The 14912-nt window shown below is 50.0% G+C and overlaps 1 protein-coding gene across 11 annotated transcripts in view; it reads left to right on the top strand.

Annotated features, from left to right (window-relative positions):
- Nucleotides 1-6198: 6198 nt before the first annotated feature.
- Nucleotides 6199-14912, top strand: part of LOC104650276 (serine protease-like protein 51) — a 90470-nt gene continuing 81756 nt past the window's right edge. For all 11 annotated transcript variants that reach the window (XM_074384155.1, XM_074384154.1, XM_074384150.1 and 8 more), the window contains exon 1: nt 6199-6641. In XM_074384155.1, coding sequence (XP_074240256.1) covers nt 6593-6641 — 49 coding nt within the window. In that variant the 5' untranslated portion in view covers nt 6199-6592. The remainder of the gene's footprint in view (nt 6642-14912) is intronic.

Here is a 14912-nt window from a genome sequence, read left to right as displayed (position 1 = left end):
AGCGATGGGGTTTCACCATGTTGGCCAGGCTGGTGTAGAACTCCTGACTTCAAGTGGTCCACCCACCTTGGCCTCCCAAAGTGCTGGGATTACAGGCGTGAGCCACCACACCTGGCCTGTCAATTTTCCTTTTAAAAGCACCTGCTTTCTGCTCTAAAAGGGAAGCAGCACCCTTAAGGCAGAAAGCCTGTCCTTCTCCCCCTAAGCTAGCTCTGTAATAAAAAGTCACTTTCCTTATACCAGGCCTCACTCTTGTTAGTTAAACTCTGCCAGCGAAGAACAACTGAGCCTGTGTTTTGGTGACAGTTTCAATGCCATGGTCACAAGAAGACTTCTAGGAGACTGTCCAGAAACCAACTCCTCCTTTCATCTCCATTTTCTCTGTACAAAGTAATGTTGACAAAAAGAGACAAACCATAAAATACTTGGAAGAGATTGATTCTGAGCTAAATATAGGTGACCGTGGCAAATGGCATAGCCCTAGCCGATCCTTTGAACATGTGCCAAGGTCATCAGGCTACAGCTCAGTTTTACACATTTTAGGAAGACAAGAAGACATCAATCAATATTTATAAAATGCAAATTGGTTGGTAGGGGGCTTCCAGGTCATAGGTGGATTCAAAGATTTTCTAACTGGCAATTGGATGAAAGAATTAAGTTACTACCTAAAGACCTGAATCAATAGAAGGGAGTGTCTGGGTTACAATAAAGGGTTGTGGAGACCAAGGTTTTTATTTTGTAGATAAAGCCTCCAGGTAGCAGGCTTCAGAGAGCATAGATTGTAAATGTTTCTTATCAGACTTAAGAAGAGGCCAGACTCTTAGTTAATTCTCTCCTGGATCAGGGAAAGATCTGGAAAGGGAAGCACATTCTCTACAGAATGTAGGCTTTCCTCACAAGAGACAGCTTTGTGAGGCCACTTCAAAAGATGTCAAAGAGATATATTTTAGGGTAAAATGCTTCAATTTATTTCAGGGCCTGCTATCTGTCATGATGGAATCTTATTGCTACAAAGAGTCTGTAAGGTCTCTTATTGCTACAAAGGTCTGTAAGGTCATCTTAATGCCTCTGTTTTAATATTAAGGCTGGTCAGGTGTGCCTGAATTCCAAAGGGAGGAGAGCATACTGAGGCATGCCTGATCCCTGCTTCCCATCATGCCCTGAACCAGTGTTTCAGGTTAACTTTGGAATGCCTTTGGCCGGAAGAAGGGGGTCCATTCCGTTGGTTGGGGGACTTAGAATTTTTGACTTGCATTCATGTTTATTGCAGATGCAACTTATGTGATTTTATAGATGAGGGAGAAGCAAAGGCATGTCTTACATGGCAACAGGTGAGAGAAAGAGAGCAAGTGAAGGGGGAAGAGTCCCTTATAAAACCATCAGGTCTCGTGAGAACTCACTATCACGAGAATAGCATAGGGAACTCTCCTCCCCCATGATCCAATCACCTCCCACCAGGTCCCACTCTCTACACGTGGGAATTATGGGGATTACAATTCTAAATGAGATTTGGGTGGGGACACAAAACCAAACTATATCACGTCTTGGCTATTATGAATAATACAAACATGAGAGTGCAAATGTGTTTTCAACATACTGATTTCATTCCCTATGAATAGATACCCAGCAGTGGAATTGCTGGATCATATGGAAATTCTGTTTTTAGTTTTTGAGAAGCCTCCATGCTGTTCCCCATTTTGGTTGTGCTAATTTACATTCCCACCAACAGAGAACAAACATTCCCGTTTCTCCACATCCTCGCCAACACTCGCTATCTTTTATCTTTTTGACAACAGTCATTCTAACAGGTGTGAGGTCATATGTCTTTGTGGTATTAATTTGCATTTCCTTGATGATTAGTGATGTTAGGACGTTTTTCATTTAGCCACTTATGTGTCTTCTTTTGAGAAATGTCCACTCAGGTCCTTTGCCCATTTTTAAATTGGGTTATTTGTCTTCTTGCTATTGAGTTGTTTGGATTTCTTACATATTTTGGGGATTAACCCCTTGAAAGATGCATGGTTTACAGATATTCTCTCCTGTTCCACAGGTTGTCTCGTCACTCTGTCGTTTGTTTCCTTGGCTGTGCAGAAGCTTTTTAGTGTAGTGCAATCACATTTGTCTAATTTTTTGCTTTTGCTGCCTGTACTTTTGGGACCTTATTTAAGCTTTGCTTTTTCAACCCAATGCTCCGTAGATTCGGTTAGGAAGATGTTTCCTGGAGGCCTCCAGCCATCCTCAGATTTGCCATGATGAACACTCCCATGATTTCCCTCTCTCAAAGAATGGGATTCTTGCAAAGTGCCGATCTTGAGGGCATCAGTAAGTTAGAAATGGGCTCTCTGATTTAAATCAAACAGACCCTAGCCTTTGTTCTAAGAGAAAGACGGGGAGCTCCCTCATAACCAGCAGCTTCCAATATTCTTTATTCTAAGCATGAAGACATTTCCCTTTGCACACTGCACATTAAGGCTTACTGAGGCAAGGCAGGAAACGATGCCCTTTTCCCCAGTAAGTTCCAGCATGTTCAGCACCTGGCTGCTCTGTATTGCCGTTATCCAAACGGCGGCAGTTCTGTCGTTTAACTGCCTCTTTGGGCAGGAATATTTGAAAGCAGGGATTTTTGCAAAGGTTCTGCTTTTGGAAGAGTTTGTTGGTTCCCATTAAATAGGCAGATGGAAAGCACAGGGAATCTGGAAGTGCTTTACAGTAAGGACAACATGGGGCTTGACACAGGACGGAGAAGAGTGCAATTTTTTGTGTGCCCCCTAAAAGGATTCGGTGGGGGGGGGGACTTCTGCCCATCCCCAAGTGCTCTCAGGGCCAGTGCAGATGGAGAGACATGGTTCCGTTGTTATCAGCTGTTCCCTCCAGCCCCTCTCATTGGCACGTAGGTCAGTGTTGCCACGGTTAGGAGGTGAAGCCCCTCTGTGGGGTGCCCCCACGTTGTACAAGGTGACCCTGCAGAGCATGCAGTCACAGGGAAGCTGGCCCTGCTTCTGCTGGGATTCGTGGGCTCAGTTCATGCCCCACCTGTGCTGCGCCCCGCGGCCTGTGATGCTGCCAGTTACCCTGCCTTCCCCACCAGAGGTGGAGCTCCCCGAGACAGCAATCAGGCACTGCCTGTCTTTGTGTTTCCCAGCACAAAGAAGAGAACTGAACACTTAACTCTGATTCAATAACAGGAAGAATAAGTGAATGAACGAGTGAGTGCATTTTAAAGCCAAGGGTGTTTCTGCCTCACACGGTCATTGTCTTAGAAGAAAAGAAGGCAAATAAGGAGATCAGTAAGAAGCCCTGTGTGCCTGATTGCTTCCTGTGCCTTTCGACCTTCAGCCATGAAGCACGACCTTTATTGCTCGTTGAGCACTGACAGCTTTTAAAGGATATCCTTCCACTGCCCTCTCAGAAGGAAGGGGCCTTGGAAAGTGCTCAAAGCCCACCACTTGTGGGACCTTCTGAGGACGCTCTGAATAAAAATATAGTAAGAGAAGGTGGCGGCCACAGGGGATTTCGAAGTGGTACTGCAGGAAGGCTAGGTCCATGTCAGCTGCTGGGGCAGAAAAAAGTCTTAGTGAGAGTAATTGATTTATTCAGTATCATTTGAAAGTGAAAGAAGACAGGAGAGCTGTCTTCCCTCCAGCTTTCCATTCACGCTGTACAGATGCGTTTGTGCTCATGCACATACACGTGCACACACACACATGCTCACATGCACACACGCAGACGCCATGTCTTTTGCACACACATCATGTGATTAACACAGGTATTGAAGGGAAAGCTACATATTCAGAAGAAGTTGATACAGCAAAAGCCCAGGTAACATAGCCGAGGGTAACACAGGTAATATATTCTCTCGGGGCAGGCAGGGAGGAGAGGGGAAGGCTGATTGGGAAACTGCAGGCGGTAGGTCTCAGAAGCAGGGAGGCAGAGATTGGGTTCCTGTGCCCCAATTTTCTCCGGTAAAGCCCACAAAATGGCATCAGCTGGGAGCGTTCTGGAGTTTGCATCTGTCTTGGCAGTCCCATCGAGAGTTCCAGAAATTCTTGATGTTTAAGGCATAGCAGTCAACCGCCACCAGGAGATGACACAGCAGAGCCAGGGCTGAGAAAGCCCTGTGGGGCTGGGGACGTGGGACGGGGCTGACGGCTGCACAGGCCCGGCCCCTTCATTGACTTGGCCATAACCAGCCTCGCATTTCAGGAGCTGGGAGTTCTGGAACCCACTTACGTGTTATGCGGCTCACTAGGTGATTCTCTGTGGAAAATGATGACTTGGATAGCTAAAATCCCTTGTGGATGAGCATGGTGGCTCACACCTGTAATCCCAGCACTTTGGGAGGATGAGGTGGGTGGATCACCTCAGATCAGGAGTTTGAGACCAGCCTGGCCAACATGGAGAAACTCTGTCTCTCATAAAAATACAAAAATTAGCCGGGTGTGGTGGCAGGCACCTGTAATTCCAGCTACTTGGGAGGCTGAGGCAGGAGAATCGCTGGAACCTGGAGGCGGAGGCTGCAGTGAGCTGAGATTGTGCCACTGTACTCCAGCTTGAGTGACAGAGTGAGACTCCATCTGAAAAATAGAAAATAGACATAGTTTATGGACTATCCGTGCTTCTCTGTGCGTCATCTCGCTATCTCAGGACTGAGAGCCAGGCTGGGAAGGGGTCTTACCTCCAAGGCGCAGGTAAGAAAATTGCAGCTTAGAGAAATGACGGAACCAGGAGCTGCCAGCTGTGCCTTCACTATGGCATGGCCTTCTCCAGAGGCCATGAAATACTCTTTCTCCAAAGTCCAGGAGGAGAGACACAGCCGAAAGGGAGCACTGAGAGTTGTGGAACTGAGATCAGGAAGCCTCTGCCTGGCACCCTAACATGGCCACTGAATGGTGGGGTGGGCTGAGCTCCTGGGGCCTTGCTTGGCATCTTAGAACCAGGGGCTTTACTTGATGATCTGTGGGGTCCCATTGCTGGCGTATTTGGCAGGGCTCGGTGAGCCTCTGTGTGACCCCCAGAGTGCTGGACACGGGCTTAGCCCTGAACCCAGCCCACATCCCAACATTCCCATGCCCCATCCACCCTCTGAAATCCCATCAGCCTCGGGCCCTCCCAGCCCCACAGGCTGCCCCTCCTCGACTTCTGCAACCATCTGCCACTTCGGTGCAGCTGTCCCCTCACCCCTACTTCCCACACCAGCATTTCTGGGATTGGATCACGTCACTCCTGCTCAAACCTCTTTGGTGGCTCTGTGGCCATGGCCGGTGCAGGGACCTTTCAGAGGCGAAAAGGACTGGACCTAGCGCCCCCCGGTCAGCCCCACCTCTGTCCTGCACTTATTATGGTCAGGTGTCTATCTGTTTTCTCCCATCTCCCCCTCAAGACCAGGATAAGTGAATGTTTTCTGTCAAGGGATAGGTGGTAAGTGCTCCAGGATCCAGGGGCCACCCAGCCTTGGTTGCACCAACTGAGCTAGGCCTATATCTATAGAAGCACCCACAGACCAGACGCCAGGGAACAGGCATGGCTGTGTTACAATAAGACAACACACAGTGGGCTTGATCAACCAGGAGGGCTGCCTGGAGGGGGCATGGGAGCCCTGTGGCTGCCCTGTGGCTCCAAGTCTGAGGCTTTGGCGCTGTGGCTGCCTCGGGCTGCTGGGTCCGGCCTGCGCCTAGGCTTCTGCCCCATCAGCTCCCTGCCTGGCTCCTCCAGTGGTGACTTCCAGGCAGAGGGAAGGGCAGGGGCTGAACTGTTGGCCCTGATTCCTGCCTCACTGTGTCCCAAGGGAAGGGCCCAAAGTGACCCCAGCCCCAGAGTGAGGGAAACTGCCTCCCAGCTCAGGACCCCTGGGAGTCCCAAGGTGCCAAGGCTCATCCGTTGCAATGCCTGGGCCCGTGGCCCCACCCTGAGAGCCCAGCAGGGTGGCAGCCACAGGGTGGATGGGTGGATACAGCCGCTCCTGGAAGGCTCCAGCCAGCTGTCAGGAAACTTCTGCTTTCCCTCCCCTTCCAGGCTGTCTGTCACCCTCCTCTCCGTGTCCCCACCTCCTCACCCCCTCCAGGGTCTCCAGCCCTGACCAAGCACAGCGAGACACCGCAGCCCCCGTGTCTGGTCTGGAGTCACTCTGCCACCTTGAGGCGACATCTGGGAACTGCAGCCATCGCCGCCAGGCCCACCTGAGCGCCGGCTGCCTGAGCACCTCTCCAAAGCCCGCCCCGGCTGCCCCAGGAAGCCTGTGCATGCTGCAGAGCCCTGGGACGCTCCGTTCTGGACCGGCCCAAAGACCACCCCCGCTGCCCCAAGACGCCCCTTTCACACCGAGCAGCCCTGTCCTGCGCCTCCCGTCCTCCAGGCTCTCAGCTGGGCCTTCCCTGAGAGCTGCTGTAGGAAGGAGCCCTCGTCTGCCCACGCTCCTCCCCCACCCCCGGTGTTCTCTGCTATCGTCTCCACCTGCCACCATCAGCCACAGCTGTGTGTTTCCGGTTCTGTTTCGCTCTAGAGTGTCGGCTTCTGAGGGCATGGCATGTTGTTCCCTGCTCTTCCCTGTGACTGGAACAGCAACGGCACATAAAAGATTCTCAGCAAATGTTTGATGAGTGAACGAGCAACAGCAAGTCTGCGACAATCCACCAAGACTGAGGGTAGGTGGGGAGGGGAGGGGGGGGAGAAGGGGAGGGGGAGAGAAGGGGAGGGGGAGAGAAGGGGAGGGGGAGAGAAGGGGAGGGGGGGAGAAGGGGAGGAGGAGAGAAGGGGAGGCAGAGGAAGGGAAGGAAAGAAAGGGAGGGAAAGAGAGTGGGAAGGGAAGGGAAACCAGCTTGGGGCTTCGAGCCTGGGCGGTGCCAGCTGAAGGGGGTAGGCAGGGGAAGCAGAGCCCCGGGAGGCCCAGGCGTGGGGTGAGGCAGCTGCAGGGTTGGAAAGAGGAAGGCAGGGGCTGAGGCTGAGGGCCCTGGGAATCTCGCACATTCCAGGGTCCAGAAAGGTCAGCTTGGGGTCCACGTCTGGGGAGTGTGGGGTGGGGATGAGTCTAGAAGCAGCTCTGCAAAGCAGTGCAGGCTTCCAGGCCACGGGAACCTCAGAGGGACCTGGGCGCTCGGGGAGGTGGGGGGCGTTGTTGGAGGCTGGTGTTTGGGTGAGGGCTGATGGCCCTGTGTCAGAGCCCACAGTGGGCGCACGCCTGGACCACCGGGCCGGCCCCTCGTGCTCACCCTGGGAAGAGTGTTGGGAGGGAAGTGGTCTTCTCAGGGGAGGGACAAGGATGGCGGGAATTGTGGAGCTGTACATGGGAGAGGTGACTGCAGGTGACTGAGATGTGTGGCTTGAGGATATCACACATGAAGCCAGAGCCTGGACGTCCAGCCTGCACGCCGCCACCTGCTGGGTCACAGCCAGGCTGATGTGGCTCAGCATAGGATTCTGCACTGTTACTGTTGGTCATAGCGGAGGGCTGAGCCAGGCACGGTGGCTCACACCTGTAATCCCAGCATCTTGAGAGGCTAAGGTGGGAGGATCACTTGCTCCCAGGAGTGCACGGTCAGGCTGGAAACACACGGGAACCGTGCGTCTACAACAAATAATGAGCCAGGTGTGGTTGCACGCTCCTGTGTTCCCAGCTACTCAGGAGGCTGAGGTGGGAGGATCACCTGAGCCTGGGAGGGAGAGGCTTCAGGGAGCTGTGATCGGGCCACTTCACTTCTGCCTGGGCAACAGAATAAGACTCTGTTTTTTGTGTTTGTTTTAAAAAAGCAGAGGGCTGCCTTTAAGTGTTGAGTTCTCCATGTGTGACCAGGAGGGCTTCCTGGAGGGGGCAATGGGAGCACCGTGGCTGCCCTGTGGATCCAAGTCTAAGGCTTTGGAGCTCACAGAGGCTGGGTCAACAGAGTGTACGTTCAGTTTTCTGCAGAGGCATTCAAGGGTGAAACTAGCTGCCGGGATCGATGTGAAGAACGTCACGGGGACTTGATCCTGTTGCAGGGAGGGACTTGGTGGTGAGACAGGGAACTGGGTAGCCCTGAGGGTTCTAAGGGTCTGAGGCCACCCTGGGGTCTTGTTGCTCAGCTTTCCCGGGCGCCGTTTTGTTCCCTGAGTGTTCAGTGCATGGCAGGCTTTGCTCGTGGCTTTTTCTGCATTGTCACAGCCTCAGTAGCTTACTCTGTCCATACAATGATTCTCACTTTACAGGCCAGGGACCTGGGTCTTCGAGGCTCATGTTCTCAGGGCTAAGCTTTGAGCGACGGCCAGCTTCATTCCGGACTTGACCTGGTTACCGCGGCTCTGCTCAGGGGAGCCTAGTTCCCCTGGGCGTAAGTGACACCAAGGCCTGGCTTTGCTCCTTGGACCTCAGATGGGCGCTGCCTTCCTCTCCCCATCTGTGCCCGGCAGCTGCTCATGCAGCATCTGAGTCTCGGGGTAATCTGGGGACAGCACTCTGGCAAGAAGCTCTGCAGGGAGGGGCCCTGCATTCACATGTAAGCAAAGAGCAGTAAGCCAGGAACTAAAGATAGAAGATGCCTCTTACTGGGCCGGTTCTGATGTTAAAATGCAGAACTGAGAATTAAACGGGCACTCTGCACTGCAGAGGAACAGTACCTAATTAAGCTATTCTGGGCTAGGACACTGAGAAGCTTTGTGAGTTTCTACTGCTCAAGGCAATGAATAATACATCGGTGTCTACAGTCTCAATTCAAACGATTCATGAGCCACACCGAAAGCTTCATTCCAATTCAATCCATATTCTGAGGTGATCCTCCTATACCTTAGAAAGCCTGCACTTGGTAGCCAGGTGGCCTGTATTTCTTGGTGATTAAAGTCTGGGTCTTCTAGGGAAATGCTTTTGGAATTGTGGAACAGAGGTAACTACTGGTCTGCAAACCACTTGTAACTGGCCCATGAAGAGATAAGCATAGAAATGGAGAGTAAATGCTTAGAAACCTTTATAGTAACTTAACAAAGTTCACTGGGTTATGTGGGTTGACTGTAATGATAAAGTTTGCAGCCTGGGCAACATGGAGACCTCATGTCTACCTAAAATAAAATTAGCAGGCATGATGGTGCACACCTGTGGTCCTAGCTACTTACAAGGCTGAGACAAGAGGATCACCTGAGCCTGGGAGGCTGAGGCTGGAGTGAGGCATGCATGATTGCACCAGGGTCCTCCAGCCTGGGTGATACAGTGAGATACTGTCTCAAAAAAAATAACAGTGTGGACTGCATTTCATTTTATGTGTTCATTTTCTATTTCATTTTTCCAATAGTTCAATTTTATGTTTTATGAAAGGGTTGGTTTGAAATAAGTTGGAAATTTCAAACAAAGCAAAACCAAAGCCCTGGCCTTTTTCCTCACAGATGGCCGAGAAGTGTGGGTCCAGGCCACCATGTCCTGTTTGTTGAGGCTGGGTTGACAGAGTGCACGGTCAGTTTTCTGACCCTGGGTGCCAAGCACTTGGAAGGGGAGAGTGTGCTGACCAAGAGTCAGACTCTGTAAAATACGTGAAGAGATGTATTCTGACCTAAATAGGAGGACCATGACCCATGACAGGGCTCCGGGAGGTCCTGGGAACATGTGTCCAAGGTTGTCAGGATACAACTTGTTTTTATGCATTTTAGGGAGATTAAGACATCGATCGACACATGGAAGGTAGTTCAATCCAGAAAGATGGGACAACTGGAAGCTGGGGTTGGGGAGGGGTGTTTACAGGTCCTGAGTAGATTCAAGGATTTTCTGATTGGCAGTTGGTTGGAAGACTTAAGACCTGGAATCAATAGAAAAGAGTGTCTGGGTTACGATAAGGAGTTGTGGAGACCGAGATTTTTTCTTACACAGATGAAACCTCCAGGTAGCAGGCTTCAGAGAGAATAGATTGTACATGTTTATCAGACTTAAAAAGGTGCCAGACTCTTAGTTTTCTCCTGGATCAGGGAAAATATCTGGAAAGGGAAGAGGATGCTCTACAGAACGTTTTCCCCACAAGACCCAGCTTTGCCTGGCCATTTCAAAATATGTCAAAGAAATTTATTTTGGGGTAAAATGCGTTGATTTCTTTCAGGGCCTGCTATCTGTCATGTGATGTGTCTTACTGCTAGAAAGACTCTGGTTGGCTGATCTTAATGTCTCCGTTTTAATGTTAAAGCTCGTTTGTGGTGCCTGAATTCCGAAAGGAGGAATTATTTGGAAGGGCATAATGAGGCATGCCTCATTCCCTCTCCCATCGTGGCCTGAACTCGTGTTTCAGGTTAACTTCGGAAGGCCCCTTGTTGAAAGAAGGGGTCCAGTCAGCTGGTTGGGAGGCTTAGAATTTTATTTTTGGTTTACCAGCACACGTGTGATTCATACAAGGCTCTCTGTGCCAGGCACTGTGCTGGGCTCTGGCTATGTGACCAGTTGGCTCATGACCACAGCTGACCTTCCTGGAGCCACAGTACCCTCCTGGAGTTTGCAGACCAGTGACTGAGTCAGGACACCCAAGTTCCAACCCTGACCTTGCCACAAAGTAGCAGGGTGACTGGACAAATCGCTGACCTCTGTGGGTTTCAGGTTCCTCACTCATAAAATGAAAGGTCTGGGCCAGATCACTCCTAAGGGTATTTCCAGTTCTTTCATTCTATGACTCCATCCCTGGATCTGGTAACTACTGAGATGCCAACTTTACAACAACAAGATCAAGGCCAGATTTCTAGACAAGTTCTCATAGCATGTTGGAGACAGTTTCTTAATTCAGAGTACAAAAGAGTCACAGATGTCCGACACTCACGTATTTTTATAAGCCTATTAAGGTTTAAATTAATACAGTAAACTGAGTGTGTCTGAAATGTGTAATGTCGTGAGAGTTTTGACCTATGCATTCACCGGTGAAGCCATCATCTCAACAAAAATACAGAACCTTCTCATCAGTTTCCCAAAATTCCTTGCACTCCTTCACGATGATCCGTTCCCCCTTCCATTGTCTCTACTGACCATACAGAGAAACCACAGCCATAGGTGGGATCAGGGAGGATGGAAGACCTTGTTGCTCCTGTTGGGAGAAATGGAAATTAAGTTGCTATGGTGGGAGGCATTCCTGGTTGAAGGCCGGAGGCTGAACGAATCCTCTGAATCCACAGAGGACAAAAAAAGGAACAAGAGATCGAGGGCTAAGAATGAAAGGATGAGTATCTCCAACCAGAGAAAGGAAGAAGAGGAGACGGAGAAGACTAAAAAGGAGCCTGAATTATATTTGGCTTTTGTGATGGAAAGAGTTTAGCATAAGAAAGCCAGCTTCTCAGAAGAGAAGATGGGTGGGGTGGATGCTCACTGGGACCGGGACATGTGGTCAAATCCACCTGACAATGGACTGGGCTGCTCAGGTTTGGTTTATTTTGTTTTGTTTTCTTTATACTGACTGATATTTTTCAATTAAGTGAGAAAATCCACCATAAAACTCATGAAAACTGGATGTAAGTTCAGGTAAACCGAGGCACAGAGCAGGAAAGCTCTTAAGTAATTCAAGTCAGAACTAGTCTTCGGCCTCTGTCACAGGTCTCAGCCCATGCGTGAGGGGAGGGCTGCATAGGAAAGGTTTTTCCGAGAGCTCTGGGTCACACAAGCTCCCCTATAGTCAAGATGATGGACCAGGAAGAGGGAATCTGGGTTTCTAGGGGCCATGCCAGCCCTGGACTGCTCATCTCAGATTGCCCACCACAAAACTATTGTAACGACTCACCCTTTATTCTTTTTGTTTTGTTTTGAGACGGAGTCTTGTTCAGGCTGGAATGCAGTGGCGTGATCTCAGCTCACTGCAACCTCTGCCTCCTGGGTTAAAAGGATTCTCCTGCCTCAGCCTCCCAAGTATCAGGGATTACAGGTGCACCCCACCATGCCCTGCTAATTTTTTTGTATTTTTAGTAGCGATGGGGTTTTACCATGTTAGCCAGGATGGTCTCGATCTCCTGAACTCGTGATCCACCCATCTCGGCCCCCCATAAGAGCTGGGATTACAGGCGTGAGCCACCACGCCTGGCCTCACCCGTTATTCTTAAATACAAAACATTAATGTCAGCAATTATCCATTAAGCCAGAGGTTTCCAAACTTTCCCAGTTCATGAACCCTTAGTGTCTTAACACTTTTTTTTCTCATGGTGCTTCTAGGCCAAAAGAAATACTAAAAATTGCATTTATTAAGTTGTTAAGTTTAAATTAATCTTAGTAGTAGTGGTCAGCTCTATGTCCAGCAGACATTGTTGTTTCCCTTGATGTCCAACAGATGTCTCTGTGTGTCTGTCTTCTCCCCATGCATCTGCACTGGGGCACCACAGTGTAGTTTAGATGCTGCAGTTCTAGGTGTGAAAACTCTGTTGGGATACACTTGGTAATCCTGTAGCCTGACTAATCACAATGACTGGATAATGTTTAAACCGACAATTTCCGTATCATGACAAAGCATTGCATTCACTGGTGAAATGGCCAGGTGCAGTGGCTCACGCCTGTAATCCTAGCACTTTGGGAGGCCATGGTGGGAGGATTACTTGAGTCCTGGAGTTTAAGACCAGCCTGGGCAACATAGTGAGATCCCCATCTCTATAAAAGTTTTTTTAAAAAATGAGCCAGGTATGTTGATGTCCACCTGTAGTCCCAGCTATTAGAGGCTGAGTTGGGAGGATGGCTTGAGATCTAGGTGGCAATGAGCTGTCATCATGCCAGTGCACTCCAGCCTGGGAGTGAGACCACGTCTCAAAAAAGAAAACTCAAATAGCAACATTGCTTCCACCTCATTATCTAAGAAGCCCCTCCACAGTACAGAAGCTCTTCCTCACTATTAGTCAGGGTTCTCCAGAAAAAAACAGAACTAATAGGAGAGATAGATGGTAGATAGACAGATAGACAGACAGACAGATAGTTAGACAGAGATAGTTGAAATAGAGATGAGATATAAATTTATAGATGATATAAATATATAGATAGAGATATAAGATGAAGCTGTTTATTTTAAGGAATTGGCTCCGTTGGTTACAGAGACTGGCAAGCCGAAACCTGGGGTGTGGACTGTCAGGCTCCAGACACAGGAGAGCTGATGGTGCGGCTCTGGTTTAGACGCCGGCAGGCAGAGCCCCAGAAGAGCTGACGATGCAGATGAAGTCCAAAGGTGGGCTGCTGAGGAATTCCCTCTTGTGCAGGGAGGCCAATCTGTTTTGTTCTATTCTGGCCTTCAATGGATTGGATGAGGCCCACCCCATTATGGACGGTGATCTGCTTCTTCAAAGTTTACCAATTTAAACAGTAATCTCATTCAAAGAGTCCCTCCAAGTTGACATATAAGAGGAACCACTAGACTCCCCAGCAGCCTTCACATGAGCAGTACCTTCAGCATGCACCCTACCATCTTTGCAGTCCCAGGAGACAGAGTCTTGTTCCTGCTAACTCCAGCAGAGGTCTTGGTCTTGCTCTTATGTCCCATAAATCCCACAGCCCATTGCTGCTCCCATCCCTGTGGCCAAAAGCAATGTCCTCGTAGGCCGGCTCGAGTCCTATGCCCACCCCAGGCTCCAGCAAAGGGTCAGCCATGCAGAACTATGCAAATTGGAGAGTGGGTGAAAAGGAAGGGCCCCCCCCCCCCACAGAAGTCAGAGTGCAGTGAGCAGGAAGGTGGAGTGGACACGTGATGTCCTGATATGGCCGTTCTGGCTGGCTGCCCTCCACTGGGCCTACCTGAGCCCCAGGTTCTCAGGACCTTCTGAAAAATGACTTCCAGAGATTGTAGCTGTAGGACCACTGGCGGAGCAGGGTTAGAGTGGGGGAAAGGAGATCTAGGAAGCGTTTTTTCACAATCTCTTTCTGAAGAGCACTCAACCCAGGCTGCAGGTCACGAGGAAAAGCTCAAGCCTCCATTTAAAGATTTGCATTTCCTGAATTGCCTCTGCATCTTTGGTGGTGGCCCAGGAAATTTGAATCTGGAGGAAAGAGGCACGTGACAGCGCTGGGTCTGCCTGAGCAGAAGACAGGAGCCTGTTCTCAAAGGGCTTCTTGTGAATGGTGGTCCACCCCACAGCCGCCCGACAAGCCGTATGCTGCAGGGTGGCGGAGTCCTCCCTGGTGCAGACGTGCCACATACTGGTGGAACACAGCAGGGCTGAGCCATGGAGGGAAAGCCGCTGAAAGAAGAAGCGAGAGCCTCTGAGCGTGAAGGAGAGAGCACGTGGGGAGCGCCATCAGCTTGGCTCCAGGATGAGACAGAAGGGAGAAGGCGCAGCATAGGGAGCAGAAGAAAGGTGATTTTGAAAAGTGGGGGTGTTCGTCCCTTTTCACACAGCTGATAAAGACATACCTAAGAGTGGGTCATTTATAAAGATAAAGAGGTTTATGGGCTCACAGTTCCATGTAGCTGGAGAGGCCTCACTATCATGGTAGAAGGCAAGAGCCACATCTTCCATGGTGGCAGGGAAGAGAGAATGAAAGGCAAGCAAAAGGGGAAACCTCTTATAAAACCGTCAGATTGCTTGAGACTTATTCACTGCCATGAGAATAGTATGGGGAGGACGCTACATGACACGATTATCTCCCACTGGGTCCCTCCCACGTGGGAATTTTGGGAGCTACAATTCAAGAGGAGATTTGGGTGGGGACACAGCCAAACCGTTCAGTGGGGTCCTCGGGAAGCATGAAGGTTGCTTGAAAGAAGGATGACAACATATTATTGTCCTTAAGGTAGGGTAAGCATAAGCACGTTCGTTCTGACGTGCGGGAGTGATGTAAGGGGCTATGTGAAGGCTGCCTGGGCGGTGTGGAGGCTCATCTCCTGTGTCAACTTGGAGGGCGTCTTTGGATAAGATTGACATTTAAATTGATAATGTTTGAATCAAAAGATTGCCTTCCATTGGGTGAGTGGGCCTTGTCCAATCCATTGAAGGCCTGCGTAGAACAAAGAGATTAACTTCCCAGCCCA

This window comes from Saimiri boliviensis, chromosome 13 (genome assembly GCF_048565385.1).
Source record: "Saimiri boliviensis isolate mSaiBol1 chromosome 13, mSaiBol1.pri, whole genome shotgun sequence".
In the NCBI taxonomy this organism is placed as follows: Eukaryota; Metazoa; Chordata; class Mammalia; order Primates; family Cebidae; genus Saimiri; species Saimiri boliviensis.
This window is presented reverse-complemented; position numbering and strand designations above follow the sequence as displayed.